At 34.9% G+C, this 25103-nt stretch overlaps 1 protein-coding gene across 2 annotated transcripts in view; it reads left to right on the top strand.

Annotated features, from left to right (window-relative positions):
* Ralgps2 (Ral GEF with PH domain and SH3 binding motif 2) overlaps window positions 1–25103 on the top strand; it is a 163893-nt gene that overhangs the window by 22797 nt on the left and 115993 nt on the right. For both annotated transcript variants that reach the window (XM_076831943.2, XM_076831944.2), the window contains exons 2-4: window positions 16011–16149; window positions 23123–23227; window positions 24383–24433. In XM_076831943.2, the coding sequence (XP_076688058.1) occupies window positions 16093–16149; window positions 23123–23227; window positions 24383–24433 (213 nt within the window). In that variant the 5' untranslated portion in view covers window positions 16011–16092. The remainder of the gene's footprint in view (window positions 1–16010; window positions 16150–23122; window positions 23228–24382; window positions 24434–25103) is intronic.

The following is a 25103-nucleotide window of genomic DNA, read 5'->3' as shown; positions in this document are numbered from 1 at the left end:
TCTCTTTATTGAAGTCATCTTTCACCTCCTGTAATTGTTCTCTTAATTCATTTTTTCTATGTTGAAAAAAGGGTATATTTAGAATCAGACAGTTTAGATGATCCCAATTTTGTTGGCAATGTCCAAAGCATCAATACAGCTTCTTTGATCTGGTATTTGTTGGTCTTGGCATCCTCAGTGAACACAAGTGTGTGGTGGTCTTCAGTCTTCTTCATGACTGACTCAAGAGTCAGGGGGAACTTGATGGTGGCATAGTGGTCAAACTTGTTTCTCTTGGGGGTGCTTTCCGAGGATATTTGGGTTGCCAGAAGGTAGGTTACATGCAGATCATCTTCTTTTTATGGCTGTGAACACCCTTCAACACTGCCTTCCTGGCCTTTAAAACTTTTGCTTTGGCATCAGCTTTGGGGAGGAGCAAGATCTTCCTTCTTAGCTTTTGGCGCCATCTTGGTGAATTTAATTCATTTTTTAGATTTTGTTTTAATTCATTGTTTTCTTTTTCTTTCTTTTTTTTCTTTTTTTTTTTAAACTGGGAATCAAACCCAGGCGCTTAACCACTGAGCTACATCCCCAGCCCTTTTTTATATTGCATTTAGAGACAGGGTCTCACTGAGTTGCTTGGGGTCTCCCTAAGTTGCCGAGGCCAGCTTTGAACTCACTCACTATCCTCCTGCCTCCAGCCTTATAAGCCTCTGGGATTACAGGCATGTACCACTGCATTGAGCTAACTCATTAATTATTTTAATAATCAATTTTTAAGTCTTTATCTGGAATTTCATCCTCTTCCACGTCTGTGTGTTCCTTTGGTGGGAATTGTAACTTTTGTGGGGGGAGTACACAAAAGTTTGCCTGTTTTCTCATGTTTTCACAGGTCTTGGACTTACCCATAAGTCTGTTGAGGTGGATTCCTCTTCCTCTTTTATGAGGATGTTCTTTGAAACAGAAGAAAAAAGAAGGAGAAAAGTGATAAAAATGATGAGAAAAAAATGAGAATACACATACACACACCTACTTCCATGAGCCAGTCAACACAACTAGCACACACATGTATACATTTCATAGTCGTGCTCAATGGAAAAAGCAGGAAAGACATTCCAATGAAAAATGAAGGGTTTGTCTCTGCTGAGATGGTCAAAACTGTCAACATGTTGACAAGGATGGATGTTCACTGCTCTGCCTTACTTATTCTCCTTTCTGTTTCTCCTTAGGTTGTATACCTCTTAGGGGGGAGAGAGGGTTGGAGGTTGTTAAACCTCCCTTCTGATTGTTCACTAAACTGTCAGATCAAGTGACCTGGAACCAAGCTGGTAGTAATGGCTCTCATCTTCTCTTCTTGTCAAGGACAAGACAGAATGGGAAGTATGAGCCACAATCCCCGCCCCAACCAAACATTGTTAGGACCAAATGGGAAGCAGTGATAATTGGAGTTCTGTCTGTGCAAACAAGGTAGATGCTCTCCCAGGACAGGGCTGATGCATTTTACATGTGAGGTTTGGCGACTGTTGTATAGTTCTGACTGACCTTTGGAACTTCTTCCTGAGTATCTGCTTTTTCTGTCAATCTCTGCTGGGCATCTGGATCTGTGAGACCTCCAGAGAACTCCACTCTGGAGGCAAAAGAGCCAACTTTCTGCTCTCCACTGCCTGTAAATATGATCTTCCTAGTAAATATGATCTTCCTAGAATCAGACCCTGAGTACAAATGTATCAGTCTATCCAGTTTTTGAGTTCTCAGAGTAATCTCACAAGCCACTAAACCCAACGGGAAAGCGAGCCGCACTATGCTCTGTACACCATCCTGAGCTCCCCCAGGTACAGTCCCCTTTGTGTCTGCCTCAGTGGAGCCCTGCCAGGAGTTCTCTAGATTTCACAATGGGCGCATGTAGACACAGTTGGCTAATGCTTGTTGTGAACTCCTAGGCTCCTGCAGCAGAAAGCTGCCTGCTTCAGCGCTCCCAGATGCATTTGCAGTTTTTTTCCCCAGCTGTTTTAATCTGTTGTTAATTGAATCTGAGAATATGGGACTACTTTATATTTTTAATAGGCATTGTTATTCTTTTTTTTCCCCCCCTTGTACTGGAGATTGAACCCAGGGATGCTCTACTACTGAGCAACATCCCCAGTCCTTTTTATTTTTTATTTTGAGACAGGGTCTTGTTAAATTGCCCAGGCTGCCTCAAACTGGGGATCCTCCCTCCTCAGCATCTTAAGTCATTAGGATTATAGGTGTGCACTATCACACCTGGCAATAGGCATTGTTACTTTATTTATTTTTAAAATATTTTGTTTATTTAGTTGTACACAATACCTTTATTTTATTTTTATGAGGTGCTGAGAATCGAACCCAGGACCTTACATGTGCTAGGCAAGTGCTCTACCGCTGAGCCACAATCCCAGCCCCAAGCACTGTTACTTTAAAGTAGGATCTTAAATATTACCTGTTGGGATATTTAATGATAGAACATATGATTTTTTTTGGACTAGTTGGTTGTTGATAGAATAGATCTCTGGCTTTCACAAGTTAACACTTGTGGTTTTCAGTATTCTCTAAGTTACTGTGAGAGTGTATGGCATTTATAAATGTGCTAAGCACAGATTTGATCCTAGTCTACTACCTAGTAGGCAAATCTCTTATGATTTGATAATTTCTATTTTTTTTACTTTTTAAAAAATTTGTTCTAGTTATACATAATAGTAGAATGCATTTTGACACATCATACATAGTTTTTCTTTCTTTCTTTCTTTTTTTTTTTTTTTTTGGTGGTGCTGGGGATTGAACTCAGGGCCTTGTTCATGCTAGGCAAACACTCCACCAACTGAACTATATCCCCAGCCCAACACATCACACATAGATAGAATATAACTTCTAGTTCTTCTGGTTGTATATGATGTAGTTACACCAGTCTTGTAATCATATATTCACATAGGGTAATAATGTCCAGTTCATTCTACTACTATCATTCCTATTCCCCCCCCCTTTCCTTCACTTCCCACTGTCTAACCCACAGTATCTCTCTTCTTCCCTAGCTGCCCCACATTATGAATTTCTGATATTTTTATAGTAATTTTTGTTGCCAGCACTATTGTTCCTGCTGGCAACTTCTAATACCCAAAGAAAAGAAAATTGCATTAGATCCAGAAGGAGAAATTTGGGATAAATTAAAGAGTAAAATATAGGGTTTTGTGATGATTTAATTTTATGATGCAGATGAGTCTTTATAATATATTTGGTAATGTGAATATGAATTACTTCATACTTAAATGTATGTAGGAATAAAAAGAAAATTAATTATACTTTAATATTTTATACATCATGGTAGTATTCTCAAATTTGGGTACCTTTGCAAATGTCTTGGGACAAATTTCTCATACTATCAAGGATCTCTTATATTTGGAGTCATCACACAGGTTTCATTTGTTGAAATTTCTGAGTTCAGTTGGAACAGTGAAACAGTCTCTTTGTCTATGTTTCAGTCCCTTTCTCTGCACATACACCCATACCCTTCTGGATAAAACTTCGAAGATCCATATAATTTAGAAGTCCATTTGTAAGGACTTATCTTTTCATTGGGTAAAGGATAAAGTCCAGGGTTTGTTTGTTTGTTTGTTTGTTTTTACTGTGTCAGATATCACCCTTGACACTTTACCTCCAGACTCAGTTCCTGATGCCTCCCATCTCTTGCATCTTGCCCTCTCCCCTCTTTTTGAACTATTGGCAGTCTTGGAATATGAGAGAATATTTTGCCAATCCTGGATTTTGCTCTTACTGTTATTTCCTTTGTCGTGTTGTTCACTTAACAAACTACTATTAAAAGTGAAGAGAGGAAGAAACTAGATATTTCACTTCTGGCCACTCCTTCATTTTCACAGTATCTAACATTCAAGTAAGGGTTGGTAGGGAAAATAGTTTGGTTTTGCAAAATGCACCAAGGGGTTAGCAAACTGAAGATGTGCAGTTAAGATGTATCCCATTAACTGGTTATTCGAGTGAGCTCAGTCAGATCATGACCTCAGTATTGGATCATGGTCTATCATGCAAAATCAGGAGATTGGATTAATGTGATGGTTTCACAACTTGCTTTTTTCATTTTTGTTTTTCTTTCCTTTTTCTTCCTTCCCCTTCTTTCATTCTGGCACATTTCAAAGACAGATACTTTCTCATCACTTTTCAGTAAATTCTTGTAGCCATGATTGTCTGCAGGGACTGGGGGGTGCATGAGTTGGGGAGCATGCCCTGGGAAGAAGAAAGAGCAAGTGTTGCACCTAATAGAAGAACAAGTAGGCCCAAATCTCCATCACATCAGATTAGGCCCCAACTTCCTTATTTAGACTCCTGTAGCACAAGAATTAAAATCAAGAATTAATAAATGGGATGGATTCAAACTAAGAAGTTTCTTCTCAGCAAAAGAAACAATCAACGAAGTGAATAGAAAGCCTACATTTGGGGAGCAAATTTTTTCCACATGTGCATCAGATAGAGCACTGATCTCTAGGATATATAAAAGAACTCAAAAATCTAAACACCAAATAAATCCCAAATAACCCAATCAATAAATGGGCCAAGGAACTGAACAGACAGTTCTCAGAAGATGATATAAAACCAATTAACAAATATATGAAAAAATGTTCAACATCTATAGCAATTAGAGAAATGCGAATCAAAACTACTCTAAGATTTTATCTCACTCCAATCAGAATGGCAGCTATTAAGAATACAAACAACAATGAGTGTTGGCGAGGATGTGGGGGGAAAAGGCACACTCATATATTGCTGGTGGGACTGCATATTGGTGCAGCCAATATGGAGAGCAGTATGGAGATTTCCTTGGAAAACTTGGAATGGAACTACCATTTGACACAGTTATCCCTCTCCTCCGTCTATACCTAAAGGACATAGCCACATCAACGTTTATAGCAAGCAGCACAATTCACAATAGCTAAACTGTAGAACCAACCTAGATGCCCTTCAGTAGATGAACAGATAAAGAAAATGAAGTATATATACACAATGGAATATTACTCAACATTAAAAGAGAGTAAAATCATGGCATTTGCAGGTAAATGGATGGAATTGGAGAATATTATGCTAAGTGAAGTTAGCCAATCCCCCAAAAACAAATGCCAAATGTTTTCTCTAATATAAGGAGGCTGATTCATAATGGGGGTAAGGGGAGAGCATGGGAGGAATGGAGGAACTTTGAATAGGGCAAAGGGAAGGGAGGGGACATGCAGGTAGGAAAGATGATAGAATGAGATGAACATGTATGAAGACACGGAAGGTGTGACTCTCCTTTGTGTACAACTAGAGATATGAAAAAATTGTGCTCTATATGAGCACTATGAACTGAAATGCATTCTGCTATCATATATAACAAACTAGACTGAATTTTTAAAGATATTTAAAAAATAGGGCAAGTGTCAAAATAAGGAAGACCAAAATGAGGAGACTTCAGATGCAGCCACATTGAGATATCTAAATAATATTTATTAGTATCATTTTTTATATTAGTCTGAGGCAAAAATATTTGTATGTATATAGCTCAGATCCAAAAAGTTGTTCATGAATTCATTTGGCTCTTTGTCACTAAATAAGTGACCACTAGCGCCATCTGTTGGTAGTAAGTGTTGTACTTTTATTGGATGTGTAGCTCTCAGAGTTCCAGTGAAATTGTTCAAGTTAATTCAGGAGAATTTATAGTTTTTTCCTGTACGTTTTTTTTTTTTTTAAAATTAAGTTGTTGATAGACATTTATTTATTCATTTATTCATTCATTTATTCATTCATATGTGATGCTGAGAAACAAACCCAGTGCCTCACACATGCCAGGCAAGTGCGCTACCGCTGAGCCCCAGCCCCAGCCATCCCCTGTACTTTTTTTTTTCCTAATTTTAAAAAAATATTTATTTTTTAGTTGTAGTTGGATGCAATACCCTTATTTCACTTATTTATTTTTATGTGGTGCTGAGGATCAAACCCACATGATCTCGCACATGTGAGACCCCGCTAGTGCTCTACCACTGAGCCACAACCCCATCCTCTCCCCTGTACTTTTTAAAAAATATTTTTCTAATTTATAAATGGACACAATGCCTTTATTTATTTATTTTTATCTGGTGCTGAGGATTGAACCCAGTGCCTCACACATGTGAGGCAAGCGATCTACCACTGAGCTACAACCCCAGCCCTTCCCCTGTACTTTTCATTTTGAAATAGTTTCAAGCTAATAGTGAAGTTATGAGAACATTATATTAGGGTTCTCCACATAAAATGTGTGTATACATATTTTAAATATATGTGTGCTCCTTATATAATTGTAATATACTTAGTAATATGTAATTCTACACATATCAGAAATTCCATTTCTTAATTTTTGGTACACACACACACACACGCACACACTCACACTGTACATACATATAAATAAGTAAATGAGGAATTGACTCGTGATCACAGAGGCTGACGAGATGTGCAGTCTGCAAGCTAGAGACCTAAGAGAGTTGATAGTTGATTCAGCTCCCCTCACACATGGTGTTCTGTTCTCTGACCATTTGTAGGTCCATAGTGGCATACTTTAGACAAATATTTAAATCTGTTTAATTAATTTGTATTGTTTCCATGCTTTTAATTGCTAATATCTTTATTGGTATGTATTTTTTATTTCAATTATGTAGAATTTTGAATTAATAGGACTCTTTTAAGTAGAGAATCTGATCATAATGCTCATACTCTCCAAAAACAAAAATCAGAAATGTGTTTGGAGCACAATTTATCTTTTTTACTTGGAACTTTATTCCTGTTGTCTGAATTTCTGGTTAACCTATATTCATATCTTAGGTCAAGTGCCATAGGAGATCTCAAAGTTGTTTGGTATTAGAATTACTTATTAAATTGTTTTCATGAATTTTCTATACAAGAGATAAAGCATGACCTTTAAATGAATTATTTTATGGATTTTTTTCCTCTTTGATATTTAGTTGTTCAAAAGTCTTTCTTGCTCTATAAGTTATTAATTTCCAGGCCATTTAGGTATAACCCTTCTGTGTAGATGGGAGCCCTTTCCCAAATGGATCAGTCCATTACTGTTGCTGTGTAGTATTAAATGCACCTAAACCATTTCTGGAAAGACTTAGATATGGAATCTTTTTTTAAAAAAAATTAGGATAAAATGATTTTATTCTCATTTCAAATTAAGTTTTCTAGGTGAGACAATTAACTTATTTGTCTATGATCTTTTGGGAAAGATGTCATTTTGTTAAAATATTGTGCCTAAGCCCAGTGCAGTGGCACATGCTTGTAATCCCAGCAACTCAGGAGGTGGAGGTAGAGGATTGCAAGTTCAAAGCCAGCCTCAGCAATTTAGCGAGACCCTAAGCAACTCAGCGAGACCTTGTCTCTAATAAAATACAAAATAGGGCTGGGATGTGGCTCAGTGATCGAGTGCCCCTGAATTTGTTCCCTGGTACAAAAAAAAAACAAAAAAAAAAACCAACTGTGCCTATACTTAATATAAATTTGAATGGACTACGCTTTAGTATTTATAAATGATGAACTCAAGTTTCTGAAATTAAACTTTTAATTTGCTATAGTCACTTCATTATTTTTAAACTTTTCTTTACACTTTGAAGAAATAATATGTGCTTTTTAGAAGATGGTGAGGTACATTATATTTTGTTTTTTGCAATGCTGGGGCTCACACCCAGGGCTTCATGCATGGTATGCAAGCACCCTACCACTGAGCTACATCTCCAGCACCAAAAAGTATGTTTGTTTCTCTCTCTTTCTCAGGAATTGAACCCAGGGGTGTTTAACCACTTAACCTCATTACCAGCTCTTTTTGTATGAGACATGGTCTTCCTAAGTTGCTTAGGACCTTGCTAAGTTACTGAGCTGGCTTTGAACTTGGAATCCTCCCAAGCTGATGGGATTACAGGTGTGTGCCACCATGCCCAGCACAAGGTACATTTTAAGTGGGCCAGTTTTTTTCCATTGTCTTTAGTATTATGCACTTTACTTCAAGTAGATATTAAGATGGTTACATGATAAATGAAAGTTTTCTGTTGTCATCTTCTAACTTCAGATGTTAGCTTAGTTTGTTTTGAAACTCATCTTTCTCACACATCTTGATTAAATATAAAATCTGCAAAATATAAATAGATGTTAAACAATTATTTGGTAAGTGATTTAGTGAAATGGGAAATGATTTATTCTAAGTGTGTGGATTAATTTCAACATTATCAACTTTTTTCTTTTGCAACTTGGGTAGTGTGTGAAATTGCTAAACCTGTCATTATTGTTGGCTTACAGGGATGGAAGTTTCTCCAGATCTCATCCTTTTTTCTTACAGTTTGGGTGTGTTCTTTTCATGTGAATTGCTGCTGCTTAAAAATTTCTTTCTATCCTTTTATTAAGATTTAAGTGTATGTTAGGATATATTTTAGTTCTATACTAATTAATGATTCTTTAATTTTAAAGAAGTAATAATAATTTCAAGTTGTATATTTCTGAAAAAGTTTATAAAATAACATTTGCTTTTAATCTGTACAGGTTAAAACCCCTTCTGATTCCAAGCATTTTGAATAGGGGGTATACAGCCTGTTCTTAGAAATCAGTCAGTGGATATAGAGTGGTGTTTCTCTCAAGGGGCTTCTCATCATTACATCAGTGATTTAGTATTGCATACTGTAAATTTTAAAAATATTTTTAAATTTGTAAATTCATCTTTTTGTTGTTGTTGTTCTGACTGAATACTTTATTCAGTGTAATATGCTTGGTTAGTCCTGAAGTTGGCTTTCTGTGTCCCGTGTTTTTTCCACTGTACTGCTTTCTCTGTCCCTTGGGCATAACAGGTGGGGAGGATTGTTCATGAATTAATGTGAATTACTTAATTTTTTTTCAATATTCTCTATCAGAAATTGCCATTTCCAAGTGATGAAGGATTTGAATTAGGACTGGTGATAGAATAAAGGTGATTGAAGTTAAGGTGGTAGAATGTGAGCATGAGGTTTTATACAAATAGAAGACTAGAAGAAGGTCCTAAAGAGACTGGAGAGGCCTGGTGGGAAGGGTCCTGCCCATCACTTCAGATACTTTCCTGTCTTTGGCAACAGATGGGAAAATGTTGTTTACTACTCACCTTCCCTAAACTCCTAATATAGGTATTAGTTTCCTAAGATCATTTTCCTACTCATAAATTTTTTTTCAGGGGAAAACTGGGTATTGAACCCAGGGGCTCTCTACTGCTGAGCTACATGTCCAGCCCTTTGTATATTTTTAATTTTATCTCTAATTTGCCAAGCTGTCCTGGAACTCACCATCCTCCTGACAGGCTTGTATCACCACACCCGGCCCTACTCAAAAAACTTAATGATTCTAAATTCCTCTACTTGGCACTTGAAATTCTTCCACAGTCTGGTCCTGTCACTTCAAGCTTTACCATGGCCCATCAGAAAGTTCTTCGTATTTAGCAGGCCAGTGTTCCATGTTACATCTTCTCTGTGTACCATATTTGATTTCCTACTTCTTCCTTCTCGCCATATTTAAACTTAATCAGAGTAGGAACTGACAACTTTGTAGTCCCCCTTTCCATCTTTCTTCTCTTTCTTCCTCTCTTCCAGCTGTCCATCCCTACTCTCTAAGCTTAGGCAAGTTGTCTAGCCTCTGATCTCTAAAAAGGGTATGTAATGTTATTACCTCATAGGTTGAAGAGGAGTTGAGGTATTTTTAAGGGAAAGGTACTTAGTGCATGGCCTGATAGCAGAATGTACCCCATAAAGGTTAGTCTTTGTTAGTGTGCTGTGTTCCAGTGCATAAAATAAATGATAGAATTTTCTAGGAACAGATTAATAGTTCATCTTTTATATAATAGTTTATCTTTTATATGTATGTTATATAAGAAGAATGGTATTTTTACAATGTTATGAAATTAATTTTGAATTTTTAAAAACATTGACAGTAATTTAAAATATTAATCATCTCAGAAATCATGATTGAGACAATTGTTTTTACACCTAACTTTACTTTTAACTGTTGTAAAAGTAAACAGAAACCAAGATAGGTGTTTCTACTTTAAGAGTTAATCGTTTTTCATGTAAGATATTCTTTTTTTTTTTTTTTTTTTTTTGCTTTTGAACATTATATACTACTCTTTAATTTATCTGATTTTTTTTCAAACATTTTTATTTTTAATTAACACATATTAGCTGTACATATTTATGGGGTACAGTATATCATTTCAATACATGTACACAATGTGTAATAATCAGATCAAGACAATTGGCATATCCATCACCATGTAAGATATTCTTAATTGCTCACCATGTGGACTAATTTTGTGGTTTGTTCTTTTTTTAAGAATGTTTAAATATTGCCTTTCTTTCTTTATTTTTAAATATTACCTTTCTTTCATTCTTTCTTCTGGATTTCCTCTTAGATAATGTTAGATCTTATTCTGTTTCTCATTTCTTTGTAATCTCACATTTTCCATTTCATTAACTCTTTGGAATTTTTATATAATTAAAATTTTCTGTTTAGTTCACTTCATGAATTCTCTTTTCATTGGGATTTAATCTAATACGTAATTCTCCAATGAATGTATGTTTCTTTTTTAAAAAAAATTTCTTTTACAAATGTTTGTCTTGCTTTATCATGTCCTGCTTTTTTCCATTTCTTACCTCCTATTTCTTATACTTTTTCATTTGAAATTCTTCGAAAGTAATCCCAATAATTGATGTTTCCTGTCTCTCAGTATGTTGGTAGCTTATAGAGTTTATGATATTTTTATATTGAGTTTGTCAGTGGGGCTTCATTTGTGGGAATCTCACATTACCCAGTTTGAAAGGCACATTGCTCTCTTAAATTTTTGTTCCCACCACCTGCCTTGGCTTTGAGCAGTCTTGCTGGCTTGCAAACATTTTATGTGAATTTCTTGTCTTGAAGGTCTTGAACCATTCTGGTAAAAAATTCAAAATCTGTATCTGTGTGGTAGCATGCCCCAGAAGATGGATTTTTGGAACAGATACTTTCTTTCAGCCATGTCTAGTACAGACAACTCGCCTCATCTTTCTATACCAGATATATTTTTCCCCCTAGAGCCTCTTAGCACACAGATGGGGTGGGTATGCTTTGAACTATTGGGATATGTAGGGATGTGGCAGGAAGGAGAGGGCATGTGTCTCAGTTCCATTCTTGTCTCTTGGTGACCTTGTTTTTTTCTTTCCAAATAGTATAAAAATTCAACCCCCTATTCTAAATTTCTCTTGGAGCTCAGTTTTACTTGATTTTGTCAACTGTATTGCTCAAAGTAGAAATTTTCACCACACTGTGTTAAATCTTATGTGTATTGATTATTTGATGGCTATGTTCCCTGTACTTTTATGGTTAATCTGGCATTTATGAATGATTATATTGTTTATTCCTTCATTCTTTCTTTGAACAGATACTTATTAAATAGGTAATTTAAGTCCAGTACTATGCTATATGTGTCTGAATGCAAGATGAAAAACAATGGGTTTTTGTTTGTTTTTAAATATGGATCTTTAACTAAAATCAAGGAAGTCAAAGATCATTAAGGAAAGAGAACATAAACAGTGTGGAAATACAGGAGTAGACCTTGACGAAAGAGCCCTGGAAGCACAAAGGTGGGAGGCTAATAAACTCTTTGGGAGGTGCGGACAGGGAACAGTCTATAGCTCTAGACTATATGTCTCATTTCAACCTCTTTTTAAGTTCCTGTCTTAATAACTTAAACTTTTCATAGTGGCAAATAGCAAAGATAATTTTGCTTAGTCCTGTACCACTAGTGGTTTTAAGAGACAACTGCTTTATCATACTTTTGTCCAAAAATCTTAATAACTATTATGGCAAAACCAAAATCTTTTCTTTGTTATTCCTCAGCATTTCTATAAAATTTTTTTTGGTGGTGGTGATGGTCAGGTTTACCAAGGATTGAACCCAGGAGCACTTAACCACTGAGCCACATCCCCAGCACTTTTTTATATTTTATTTAGAGACAAGGTCTCACTGAGTTGCTTAGGGCCTCATTAATTTGCTGAGGCTGACTTTGAACTCCGTCCTCTTGCCTCAGCCTCCTGAGCCACTGGGATTACAGGTGTGCACCACCACACCCAGCCAGCTATAATTATTGAAAATAAAGTACTGGGGAATTTGGGACTAATGCCTAATTTTTTTAGATTAAAAAAAAAATGGAGAAGGCCGCATAATCTTATCTGCCATGTGCTAAAATGGGCTTGTCTTAGTGCTACCATACACAGGCCATTTATTTATGTCTTTGAATCTCCCATGAATATCCTTTAAAGTGTACCTTTAATTTTTGTTTAAAAATTAATATCAAAGGAAAGGAAACTTTGTAGTAACTTTTAAATATTTGTGTTGTAATTATGTTTTACCCTATGTTCTTTTTTCCTCTTGAAACTTTATAAAAATATTACCCTGAGAAGATTTAGTTTCTGTTATTTAACCTGTCACTGCTGTTCTCCTGTTTCTTATAATTGTCCATTTGAATTGTTATTTTTAAATTTGGTTTATTTTTATTTATTTTTTGAGACAGGTTTGCTATTTTTGTCAAAGTTGGACTTGAACTCCAGGGCTCAAGTGATACTCCTTCCTCAGCCTCCCAAATATCTCGGTTACAGGCATACCACCACTCCTTGCAAATTTGTTTTTGTTGATGGTGGTGGCAGTGTTGGGGAATCCAACCCAGGGCCTTGTGCCTGCTAGTCAAGTACTCTCCATTGAGCTATGTCTAAAAATACTCAGTTGTATTTTTTAAAAGTAGTTATATACGAAGGCATTGAAGTTGCGTCTGATTTTCACTATTGTAAATAATGCTTGATTGAGTAGTTCTGTATAGAGTTTTGTTTTTTGTTTTTATCTCTTTTTACAGTTTTGATAGGATGAGTTTCCAGGACTGAGATTTTAGACCAGACCTGTGCATACTGTTCCATACTGTCCAAAAGTTTCCAGTTAATTGCGTTCACTACTAGTTTACTTATGTTGCTTAACTTTTCTAGAGTATATCTTGTAAAACTCTGAAATCCTTAGCATAATCGTGATGATGATTATGTAAATTATTTTTAAAAAGACTATGCAGCTGGTACTGTGAAATAAGATTAAATTGACTAGTGAGAAATTTTTGCTTTGGCTTACCTCTTGTTCATTTATAAAAAGGCCTTGGTTTTTTGAGGAGGCAATGAGAGCAAGCAGTTAGGGGCCGAATGATTGTGCCTGCAATTTGACAATCTAGTTCTGTGAATTTGAGAAGGAAGAATGTATGCTTCAAGATTTCCTGATCTGGGATGTTGCTTAGAAAGAACCAATATCCCTGTTTTGGTAACTATCTTAAAAGTTGAAAAGAGAGTGAGTAGAAACTAATGAATTTTAAAATAGATGTTGTGATGTTGATAGTTATTATGAATGATTGTGCCATATATAATGCTATGAAAATAAGTTTAAAAAACTAAGGTTAAAAAATAAAAGTATGTATTAATTTGCTAAATTTGTCTGAGACACGTACTAAAAGAATAAACCCAGCTCACCCTTGGAGCTTGCAGTGTTTAAATATGAACCCTTTCTACTTCACCATTATTAAATAAAATTGACATGTAGTATATTTGTCAATAATTATGAGTAATTTTCTTTACGATATACTATGTTCTGTTTTTTTTAAACACGTAATAAACTTTAACATGACCTCCAGTATCAAAGAATATTTAACAGTTTAATTAAAAACAGATGGAGAAAAGTTGATTATGATTGGAGCTTGCAAATATATTGTTATTATTCCCAGTCTGCATTGCCTTTTTTCAGTATATAATAATAATAATTAAATTTACATTTTTAATAGGTAAAGATAACAATTCCTTTAACCATGAAATTAAGAATCTTTTAGCACTAGGGGGCACTCTTGATTTATGAATTCATGTCATACTTAGTCTATGCATAGAATATGGAATGAGATGAAATTATTTGAAAACATTTCATTGCAAACTGAATGTTACTGTCAAGACAATTAGAATTATCAAGCCAGTTTTGTGTAACAGGGTGAACATAAATTTATCATTAACAGTGTTGTCATAGGTTAATGATGCTTATAGAATAAGATAATATCCATTGGATGAAATTATAGTATTTCTGTGCTTTATTCATTTCCTATTGATTTTCTAAATGTCTTTGAAATGGTTTTAAAACCACCATTATTTCAAACTTTTTTTTTTTTTTTTTTTTTTTTTTTAATTCTAGCACAGTGTTTTCCTCTTGGGTACTTAGGCAATCTGAAGAAATGAAGATAAATTTAGGATGTGACTGAGGAGTGTTATTATTAGTAGTAATTTTTAAGTATTTGAAAACCAGGGGTAGGTTTTGCTCCATTTAGGAAATAGATTTGGCATTTTTATTCATTGGCATTTACAATTAGGATTTTAGCAACTTGTCACCAGTGTGTGCTTGCCAGAGGATTATTTCAAAGGTTTTGTCTTTTTTATTTAGAAGACTCCATTGAATTTAAACTTTATGTAGAGTAAGTATATGGTAACAAAAAGTCTGCATCATGGTAATAGCATTCTTGTTATGTACCAGCACTTGTTTTAGGTGCTTTTGCATATATTAGCTTGTTTATCCCCAGGACAACTCTGTCAGGTAGGTATCTATTGTTATTTCTGTTTTATAGATGAGGAAATAGTAAGGAAAGTTCAAGTTTGCTGGGTTTATATAGGCAATCTTGTTCTAGGCTCTGGGCTTTTCAGTTGCTATCCTACATTGCTTTTTCAGAGAAAGTAAGTTTAGTATTGAAGGAATTGCTATTGACATTGTAAACTTAGTCTTTAAGGTAGAATACCTAAATTATAGACACTTACCATTCTATTATGAAAAACATTGTGGAAATTTTAAAAGGGTCCTTCAAGTCCATTCAACTTACAGAGAGGAGAAAATTTTGTCAGAGAGGTTAAGTTAGCTACTCAGTGCTATACGGCAAGTTATTTGTGAAAAGATAGTAGAACCTCAAGAAAATATTCTGACTTCCAGTAAAATAGAAAAAATACAATATTATGGAAAAAAATATTTAATATTGATGATTTGTTTCTTGTTCTTGGCTCGTCATTTACCCTTTTTCCAAGAGGTTTTATTTCTTGTATTACATGGGAATAATAATAGCATTATTGTTATGTTGTATTATACAGGTATAATATCTTCACTAACTAATGTTCTTGGAAGCTGTGAAATGAGATAATGGATTGAGGGTATTCATAAACCTTAAAGCTGTATAAAATAAACATGTCATATTTTGTGGTATTTTTATGACACATTCCATATTTTATTTTTCCATGTTTATAGTACCTTGGTCCCCAACTATCTAGATCACCAGGAATGAAAAGCTTAGCTGGGCATGGTGGTGCATGCCTATAATCCCAGTGGCTAAAAGCTAAGGCAGGAGGATCACGAGTTCAAAACCAGCCCCAGCAAAAGTGAGGTGCTAAGCAACTCAGTGAGACCCTGTCTCCAAATGAAATAAAAATAAGGGCTAGAGATGTGTCTCAGTGGTTGAGACCCTGAGTTCAATCCCCAGTACCACAAAAAGAAAAGAAAAGCTTATTCAATATTTTTTATTTAGAGGTGCCATTGGATTTTGAAATTTTTATTGTGTAGGGCATCCATTACTTTGCCACATGATTTTTATACTTAAAACTAAAAAAAAATTATTTTATTCTCACATATTCCACTTAATCAGTGAAAAGTGATGCTTCACTTAGGAAGAAAACAGTAACAACTATTGAATACTGCCCATCTGGTGTTTCTGATTATTTGAAAATAGCTTATAGGATTGTTCTCATGTTCTCAATCTGGATTTAGTGGCTTAGCTAAAATAAAATTTCAGCAAATGGAGTTCAGCAAAGATGAACTATTTTGTTCCTTAGCATAGTGGTAGGCATGGATTGGTGTTTTTGAACTTCAGGGAAGATTTTAAACTTTTCTATCTATATTTTTTTTTTCTGCAGACATAATGTATTTGTGGCCTTGGACATGAAGTAATCAGTCCTCTGTTGCTGTAAACATAGGGTGGGGACTGATGAGGGAAGCATGGACCTAATGAACGGACAGGCAAGCAATGTTAATATCGCAGCTACTGCTTCTGAGGTAAGACATTTTTACAAAACCTCACTGTAAATTTTCTCACCTGCCTTTTCTGATTTTTCATTCACTGTGGTTGGTTGCATTTTTAAATTAGAATGTGAGATAAAGAGCTACGTGTTTTTAAGAACTTGCAGTTTTGTCATTCATATATTCACTGTTCATCTTAGAAATAGTCCTCATCTATTTAAAATACTTGAAAGATAATAATAAGAAATGATTACTTGAAACTTTCTTTTTCGGTTTAATTTTAGAAGAAACACATAATTTCCTTTTAGAGTATTCCTACTTTATGTGAACCTTGGACAATAGTGAAAGTGAGGCAAAGAAAGATTATTTATTTGGAATCACTGAATTTTTGGACATCATACAGAGCACTGATTTCAAGCCTGTTGAAGGAGATCAAAGAACTCTTGGACTGGACTATTAGGCTTAGTCTGATGAGGTAGATGGAGATGAACACTGAACCAGGTGTTCACCTCTCTAATTAGTATATTGTGATTTTATTTCTGCTTCATCTTTTTCTTTTTTTGCCTGTCTACAAGTCTAGATTACTTACGTTAGTAGTTTTAGCATTTGTCTCCTATGTTTCTCCTTTGCTTTTCTCCCATATTGGAGAAGACCAACATTTATGACTCTTAACACTTTGTTCTCAAAAGTATTTTAATAACCATTAATAGTCCACCACCTTTAGGCTGTTAGTTGTACCACAGTTCCATAGCCACCTACACTTAAATCTTTAAGTTCTTTTATCTACTCCCTTTTTCTTGGCCTTCCACAACCATTTTCTTATCCCAGCAGAATCCACTAGCAAAACAGAAATTATGACCTTAAGTGATGTAATCATGGGAGTGACATCATATCACCTTTGCCATTTTCTACTAATTAGAAACAAGTCATGGTCCTGCCCACACTGAAGGGGAGAGAATTACACAAAGGTGGGAATCCCAAGAGGTACAGATCCTTGGCAGCTGTCTTGGAGCAGCCTATTCACCAGACTTTGGCTTCATCTCCTTATTTCTACTATTACCATCCTAGTTTGGTTATTTATGATTTCTTGTCTAGATTATTGCAGCAACTTTTCAGTTTAGTTTTGCATTACTATTCTCTATTGTTTCCGTTCCATTTGTCTGAAATTTACCATTAACATTAAGTTTTTAAACTTTTGTCTTATCCCCAAACTATTGGTAGTTTCTCATTGCCTACTAATAATATTAGAATGCCCCCACAGCCATTCATTATTCAATATTTTCCTCAGAATGGCTCCCAATTTTATTTCTAATGGATTTAATTCTTAACTATTTGAAACTTTGTTGAAAATACTACATTTTAAAAAAATGTTTAGATAAATCATTAGCTTTGCCTACTTCTGTTCTAAATTTTCCGTCCGGAATTTTTCTTTCCTTTCCAATGTGTCCCTTTCCTTACTGCACAAAAAGATATTGTCTTTTGAAATGTATTTCAAACATTGTAACTTTTAATAAAAGCTTTTCTAATTTCCTAAAAGGTGGGAGTTTTCCTGTTTTTGAAACTATCACTTTAAAAAATCTTTAGGCTTTTTGTTTTGTATAAATGTATGCATAACTTTTCTTCCTCCTTGAGGCAGAAATTATATTGTTTATGTATATTTACTTAGCATATTAGAAATATATTCATTTTTTTCTTCTATTTATCTATTTTTAAAAAATTTTTTATTTGTTGATGGACCTTTATTTTATTTATCTATTTGTAAGCAGTGCTATGAATCGAACCCAGTGCTTCACACATCCTAGGCAAGTGCTCTACCACTAAGCTACAACCCCAGCCCTATTTATCTATTTTTGATCAGTGCTTTGTAGATACACTTAAAGATGGATTTCACTGTGGTTTATTTATACATGCACAGAATAATTCTGTCATTCATTCTACATTTCCTCCCCTTTCCTGTCCTTCCTCTCTCCCTCTCAGTCTCCTTCTTTTTCACCATTGGTATTCCCTCTGTCCTTATGGTTTCTGATCATTACTTTTCCTTTTTATCTCTTTCCTTTAATTCTAGATTTGACATATGAGAGGAAACATTCAATCCTTGATTTTCTGAATCTGGTTTGTTTCAGTTAGCATGATGTTCTCCATTTCTCTTCATTTACCAGCAAATGCCATAATTTCATTCTTTTTTATAGCTAGGATAATTCGTGTGTGTGTGTGTGTGTGTGTGTGTGTGTGTGTAAAATATATTTTCTTAATTCTTTCATCTGTTCATAGGCACCTGAGAGATTCCATACTTGGCTATTGTGAGTTGTGTTCCTTAAATATTGATATGGGTGTATCATTGAACTTTTTAGAGTTCTTCTGAATAGGTATCAAGGATTGGGATAGCTGGGTCATATGGGGGTTCCATTTGTAGTTTTTTGAGGAATCTCCATACTGTTTTTCAGAGTGGTTGTATTAATTGGCATTCACATCAATTTTTGAGTGTGCCTTTTCCCCAACACCCTTGCAACATTTATTTGTACTCTTGATAATTGCCATTTTGCCTGGGGTGAGAGGAAATCTCAATGTAGTTTTAATTTACATTCCCCTGATTGCTAGAGAGTGGTAACATTTTTTTCTATATTTCTTGGTCATTTGTGTTTCTTCTTTTGAGAAATGTCTGTTTAGTTCTTTTGCCCATTGTTGTCTTCTTCTTTTTTGGGGGGGGAGGGTTAAGCTTTTTTGAGTTCTTTTTATGTTCTAAATATTAATCCACTGTCAAAGGATTAGCTGGCCAAGATTTTACCCCATTCTGTAGTCTCTTCATACCGAGGGGAGCTTTACCACTGAGATATACCCGCAACCCCTTTTATTTTTTTGCCGCAGTCTGGCTGAGCACAAATCACGTGCCACTCAAGCAGCAACAAACTTTATTTCCAAACTCCCGCGAATGCCACACCACACACCAACCGGAAATCCCTCCTCTAGCACTTCCCTAACCAACAGGAATTCTCCAGGAATCCCCAGGAGAACTCCAAAGTAGTGGTCTGAGACCGCAGGGGTCTAATATACAATTGAATACACAGTTTAACATAACCATCATCATCTCAATGGCTCGCTGGCGGACTGGGCTGTGGCTCTCAGAATTTTTTATTTTTAGACAAAGTTTCAGTAGGTTGCTTAGGGCCTCTTTAGATTGCTGAGGCTGGTCTCAAACTTTCCTTTGCTATGCAGAAACTTTTTAATTTGATGCTGTCTGACTTAATGATTCTTAATTTTATTTCTTGAACTTTTTAGGGGTCTCAGTAAGGAAGCTGGTGCCTGTGCCAATATGTTGGAATGTTGAATTTATGTTTTCTTCTAGCAGTTGTAGAGATCTGATCTAATTCCTAAGTTTTTGATTCACTTTGATTTGACTTTTGTGCAGGGTGAGAGATAGGGATCTAGTTTTGCTCCTTTATATATGAATATCCACTTTTCCTAGCACCATTTGTTAAAAAGGCTATCTTTTCTCCAACATGTATTTTTGGCACCTTTGTCAAGTATTAGATGACTGTTAACTATTTGGTTTGTCTCTGTCTTCTACTCTGTTCCTCTGGTTTTATGTCTATTTTGATGCTAACATCATGCTGGGTTTTTTGTTTTGTTTTGTTTTGTTTTTTTTTGCTGTAGCTCTAGTATAATTTGAGATCAGGTTTTGTGATGCCTTCAGCATCTTTTTCTTGCTCAAGATTGCTTTGGCTATTCTGGGTCTTTTTATTCTGCCAAATGAATTTTAAGACTTGTTTTTCTAGTTATATGAAGAATGTCATTGGTATTTTGATGAGGATTACATTGAATCTGTATAATGCTTTTGATAGTATGGCCATTTGGACAATATTAAATCTGCCAATCCAAGAACATGGGAAGTCTTTTCCATCTTCTAAGGCTACGGTTTTCATCTCCTTAGTGAGATTAATTGCCAAGGTTTTTGTTTATTTTGATTTTATTGTGAGTTGGATAATTTTTCTGATTTCTTTTTCAGCAGGAAAAAAAGGATACAGAAAAGCTATTAATTATACATGTTGATTTTGTATCCTACTGCTTTGCTGAATTTATTACCTCTAGGCATCTTCTGGTAGTTTTTTCCGGGGGGGGGGGGGGGAGCGCAGTTCTAGATATAGGATCAGATCATCAGCAAACAGATAATTTGACTTCTTCTTTTCCTAAGTGTAAACCTTTAATTTTCCTCTCTTGCTTCAACAACTATGTTGAATAGGAGTGGTGAGAGTGGAAATTTTGTCTTGTGCCTAATTTTAAAGCAAATGTTTTCAGTTCTTCTCCATTCATTATGATGTTGGTTTTATATGTAACCTTTATAATGTTGAGGTAAGTTCCTTCTATTTCTATTTTCTCCAGCATTTTTAACATGAATGGGTGCTGGATTTTCTCAAAGACCTTTTCTTGAACAATATTCTTTTAAATCCATTGAGATTTTCATATGATTTTTGTCCTTAATTCTGTTCATGTAATGAAGTACATTTTTATTAATTTGCTTGCATTTAATGAACCTCATATCCTTGGGATGAATCTAGCTTGATCATGTATACATTCTTCTTAATGTGTTTTTGAATGTGCTTTGCTAATATTTTATTAAGGGTTTTTGCATCTGTGTTCATCAGAGATATTGGTCTATGGTTTTCTTTCCTTGATATTTTTGTACCAGTGATTCTTAGCTGAGAATCCATCTTATCTTGAACTTTTCTTTGTTGGAAGGCTTTTAATTGCTTTGTTTCATTGCTTGATATTGGTCTGTTTCGGTTTTCTATATCTTCCTGGTTCAATTTGGTAGGTTATATGTGTCTAGAAATTTGTCAGTGTCTTCTAGATTTTTCAGTTTGTTGGACTATAAATTTTCAAATGATTTCAGAAGTATCTATGGTGATATCTCCTTTTTATCATCTCTAATTTCATTGATTTAAGTCTTCTCTTTTATGGAGTTAATTTTGCTAAGAGTTTATCTTTTCAAAGAATCAGATTTTGTGGGGGGTGGGTACTGGGGATTGAACCTAGGGGAGCTTTACCACTGAGATATACCCCCAACTCATTTCATTTTTTATTTTGAAACAAAGTCTCACTAGGTTGCTTAGGGCCTCATTAGATTGCTGAGGCTGGTCTCAAACTTTCAATCCTCTTGCCTCAGCCTCCGAAGTCACTGTGATTACAGGCATGTGCTACCATGTCCAGCAAGAATCAGTTCTTTGTTACATTGATCCTTTGTATTTTTTTTTTAAAGTAGATTTATTGTGGCCCACAATTTCAGAACTTTTAGTCCCATGGTTGGCCTGGTCACTTTTTAAAATTTATTTATTGAATTGCTGATAGACCTTTATTTTACTTACTTACTTACTTGTTTATTTACTTATTTACTTATTTATTTATGGTGCTGAGAATTGAACCCAGTGCCTCACACATGCCAGGCAAGTGTGCTACCACTGAACCCCAGCCCCAGCCCCCTTTGTATTGTTTTTTAAATTTTACATTCATTAATTTTGACTCTGATCTTGTTTCTTATCTTCTTGTTTTGGCACTAGATCATTCTTCCTTTTCTAAGGCCTTGAGGGTATAGTATTAGATTAATTTGGGATCTTTCTATTTTTTTTTTTTTAATGTAGGTACTTGATCCTATAAACTTTCCTCATAGAACTGCCTTCATACTGTTCCAGAGACCTTGATTTGTTGTATCCCTGTTCTTATTTGTTTCTAAGAATTTCCTGATTTCTCCTCTCATTTCTCCTGTGAGTTATTAGTCATTTATAAGAATATTGTTTAACCCATGTGTTTATGTGGTTTCAATAGTTTTTCTTGCTATTGATTTCGAGTTTTCATTCCATTATGATCTGATAAGACACACAGGATTATATAAAGAGACTTAGATTGTGACCTAGAATTGATCTGTTTTTTTTTGTTTTTTGGTATCAGGGATTGAATGGGGCACTTAACCACTGAGCCACATCACCATCCCTTTTTTTATTTTTTTATTTTTTTATGTTGAGACCTTGTCTCAACATAAATTGCTTAGGGCCTTGTTAAGTTGCTGAAGCTGGGTTTGAACTCATGATACTCCTGCCTCAGCCTACCAAGCCCTAGGATTATAGACGTGAGCCACAATGCCAGCAGAATATTGAACAAAATATTCTTTTTTAAAAAAACTTTTTTTTTCTTTTTTTTTTTTTTTAGGTGTAGGTGGACACAATACCTTTATTTTGTTTTCTTATTTTTTGTGTGTGGTGCTGAGGATCAAACCCAGTGCCTCACACATGTTGACTAGTGCTCTACCACTGAGCCACAACCCCAGCCCCACAAAATATTCTTTAAATATCTGTTACATCCATTTGATTTATCATATTATTTAGGTTGGAAAATATTTTTATTGATTTTATGTTTGGATGACCTGTTTTGGTGGAAGGGATATTTTAAAATCACCCAGTATTATTGTTTTGGGGTTTATCTGGGATTTAATGCCAAGAAATTTTTTTTTTATATAATAAGGTACATTGATATTTGGGCCATAAATATTTGCTATCATGTAAGTATATTCTGTGAAGTAATTACAGTGACATAATTGCTTAACAACATATTTCTCAGTGTGTACCTCATACCTGACTCCCCAACTTTCCTTTATAACATTTGAGAATCATTGTAGTATTTTAAGGCTTTTATTTCTGTAGAAAATGATAGAATGCCTGGATGAAGAAAATATCTATCTATCTATCTATCTATCTATCTCTCTCTCTCTCTCTCTCTCTCTCTCTCTCCCTGCCCCCCAAAAAAGTTACTTTAAGAACCTAAAATCAAAACTTGAGGTTAGATTTCAGGTTGCCTGGGCCCACATCTAGTACTCTTCCAGATAAGCAGCACATGTTGCTCAGCTTTCTGTAGCCTTTGTTAACATGCAGTTCTTAGTTTCCTCAGTTTTTAAGGTCAGTCTAGGTTCTGTGACATCTGTGAGATAATATTTAAATGTCCATATTTTCTTTCAATTTAACAGAAGAGTAGCAGCTCTGAATCATTAAGTGACAAAGGCTCTGAATTGAAGAAAAGCTTTGATGCTGTGGTATTTGATGTTCTTAAGGTTACACCAGAGGAATATGCGGTAAGCCTTCTGTCTCTCCTGGCTCCAGTTTTTGCATATAACTTACATACTGATGCTATTGAGTTAGAATTTGTAACCTCAGCAGAGGAGATGGTTAAAGAAGCTGGGTATGGGAATTTGGGGGGAATAGCACAACTGGAACAAAGGGGAGGATGGCATGGGGAAGGTAAGAAGAACTGCCTAGTGTTTTTAGAGCAGCTTCATAAGTTAGGCCTTTAGTTTAGTAAGTAATAGGTTATTTCCTTTCATTGCTACCTATGCTATCTTCCCAAGTCAGTTGAACTTTATTGACATATCAAAGAAGTATTTTTACTATTTGGTAAACAAAAAATTGAGAAATGAAATATGAAGATATCATTGGAATATTGTAACAAGTATCTAGAAAATCTTTTATTTATTAACTGACATATTCATTTATATCTGCTTTAATCTGTTAATAGGATACATTGATTATGATATTGAACCACTCTTGTATTCCAGGAACGAACTGTGCTTGATCAGAGCATATAATTTTTTGATATATTGTTAAATTTTCTTTTATATTTATAACCATAACCTTAACTTACAAAGTCCATATAATATGTTGCCTTTTAAATGTAGTATTAGTACTTATTATAAGTGAGGAAGAAAACCCTTTTTGGGAGAGTTACTGGGGATTGAATCCAGGAGTGCTTTACCACTGAGATACGTCCCTAGTCATTTTTATTTTTATTTTGAGACAGGTTCTTGCTAAGTTGTTAAGGCTGGCCTTGAACTTGGACTCTCCTGCTTTAGCCTCCTCAGTCACTGGGATTACCACACCTGCCTAGGAATAAAACCTTTTTATTTATCAATTTTCGATGAGTAGTTGAGGTGTGATAATTTAGTCAGTATTACAAAATTGCTCTATGAACCAATAGACATGGTTTTGTTTTTGATTTTTTAAATTATCTTTATTTTCTAATTTTACCTCATTTGTCTCAAGAAAATACAAATAGCTATCAGCTAAATAGAAATAATTTTATTTAAGGTACTAAATTTTCATTTTTTCTTTAAGCACTTATAATTAAAAATTATTTAGTAATATTTTAGTACAGAATAAATTTTTTTACTTAGAATATATGTCATGTCATGGAGTTCCAAAGAACAGATTAATGTTGGTGTTTTTTATTTCAGGGTCAGATAACGCTAATGGATGTCCCGGTATTTAAAGCTATTCAACCAGATGTAAGTAGTTTTAAGAATGTTTCTTTTTAATATAGAAAATGATAAACTATAGTATCTTAAATGAAGACATTTTAGAAATGTCAAATTATATTTAATATTTAATTCTAAGATGTTTAAAGCTTTTGCCATAACATCTTCATGTTATTCAGGCCTCTGAAACATGGCATTCATAACTATGCATCATTGAATCACAGGTGGAACTGTGTTGACATTTTGGAGAGAACAGAAAGTGTCAGGGAACCACATTTTGACTATATGCAGGGTTGTGTGTGTGTTTAGTATTCCTGTCATTTTCAGCACCTGGGCATGGCAGCATCTCCATCTTACTGATAAGGAAACAGGTGACAGTTATCCTTGATTCGAGCAGTTTTAGTCCATTTTGTGTTACTGTTAGAAAGTGCCTTGTGCATTATAAAGAAGAAAGACTTATTTAGCTTATAGTTTTGAGGGCTGAATGTCAAAAATCAGAGGACACCCTATCTGTTTAACCTTCAGTGAGGGTCAGTTCCTGTGGCTACCTCATAACATGATAGAGGAGTAGAAAGGGAGACCAGCCGTGTAGAGCAGGGGCCAAGCACATGGGGTGTCTAACTTATAACATCCCACTCTTTTGAGTACTCCCATACACTTTGAGACCAAAAATTCCTAAGGTGGTACTCCATGACCTAAT

The sequence above is a fragment of the Callospermophilus lateralis genome, chromosome 13, assembly GCF_048772815.1.
Source record: "Callospermophilus lateralis isolate mCalLat2 chromosome 13, mCalLat2.hap1, whole genome shotgun sequence".
NCBI classification, from domain to species: domain Eukaryota; kingdom Metazoa; phylum Chordata; class Mammalia; order Rodentia; family Sciuridae; genus Callospermophilus; species Callospermophilus lateralis.
Note: the sequence above shows the minus strand (reverse complement) of the source record. Positions and strands in the feature narration are given on the sequence as shown.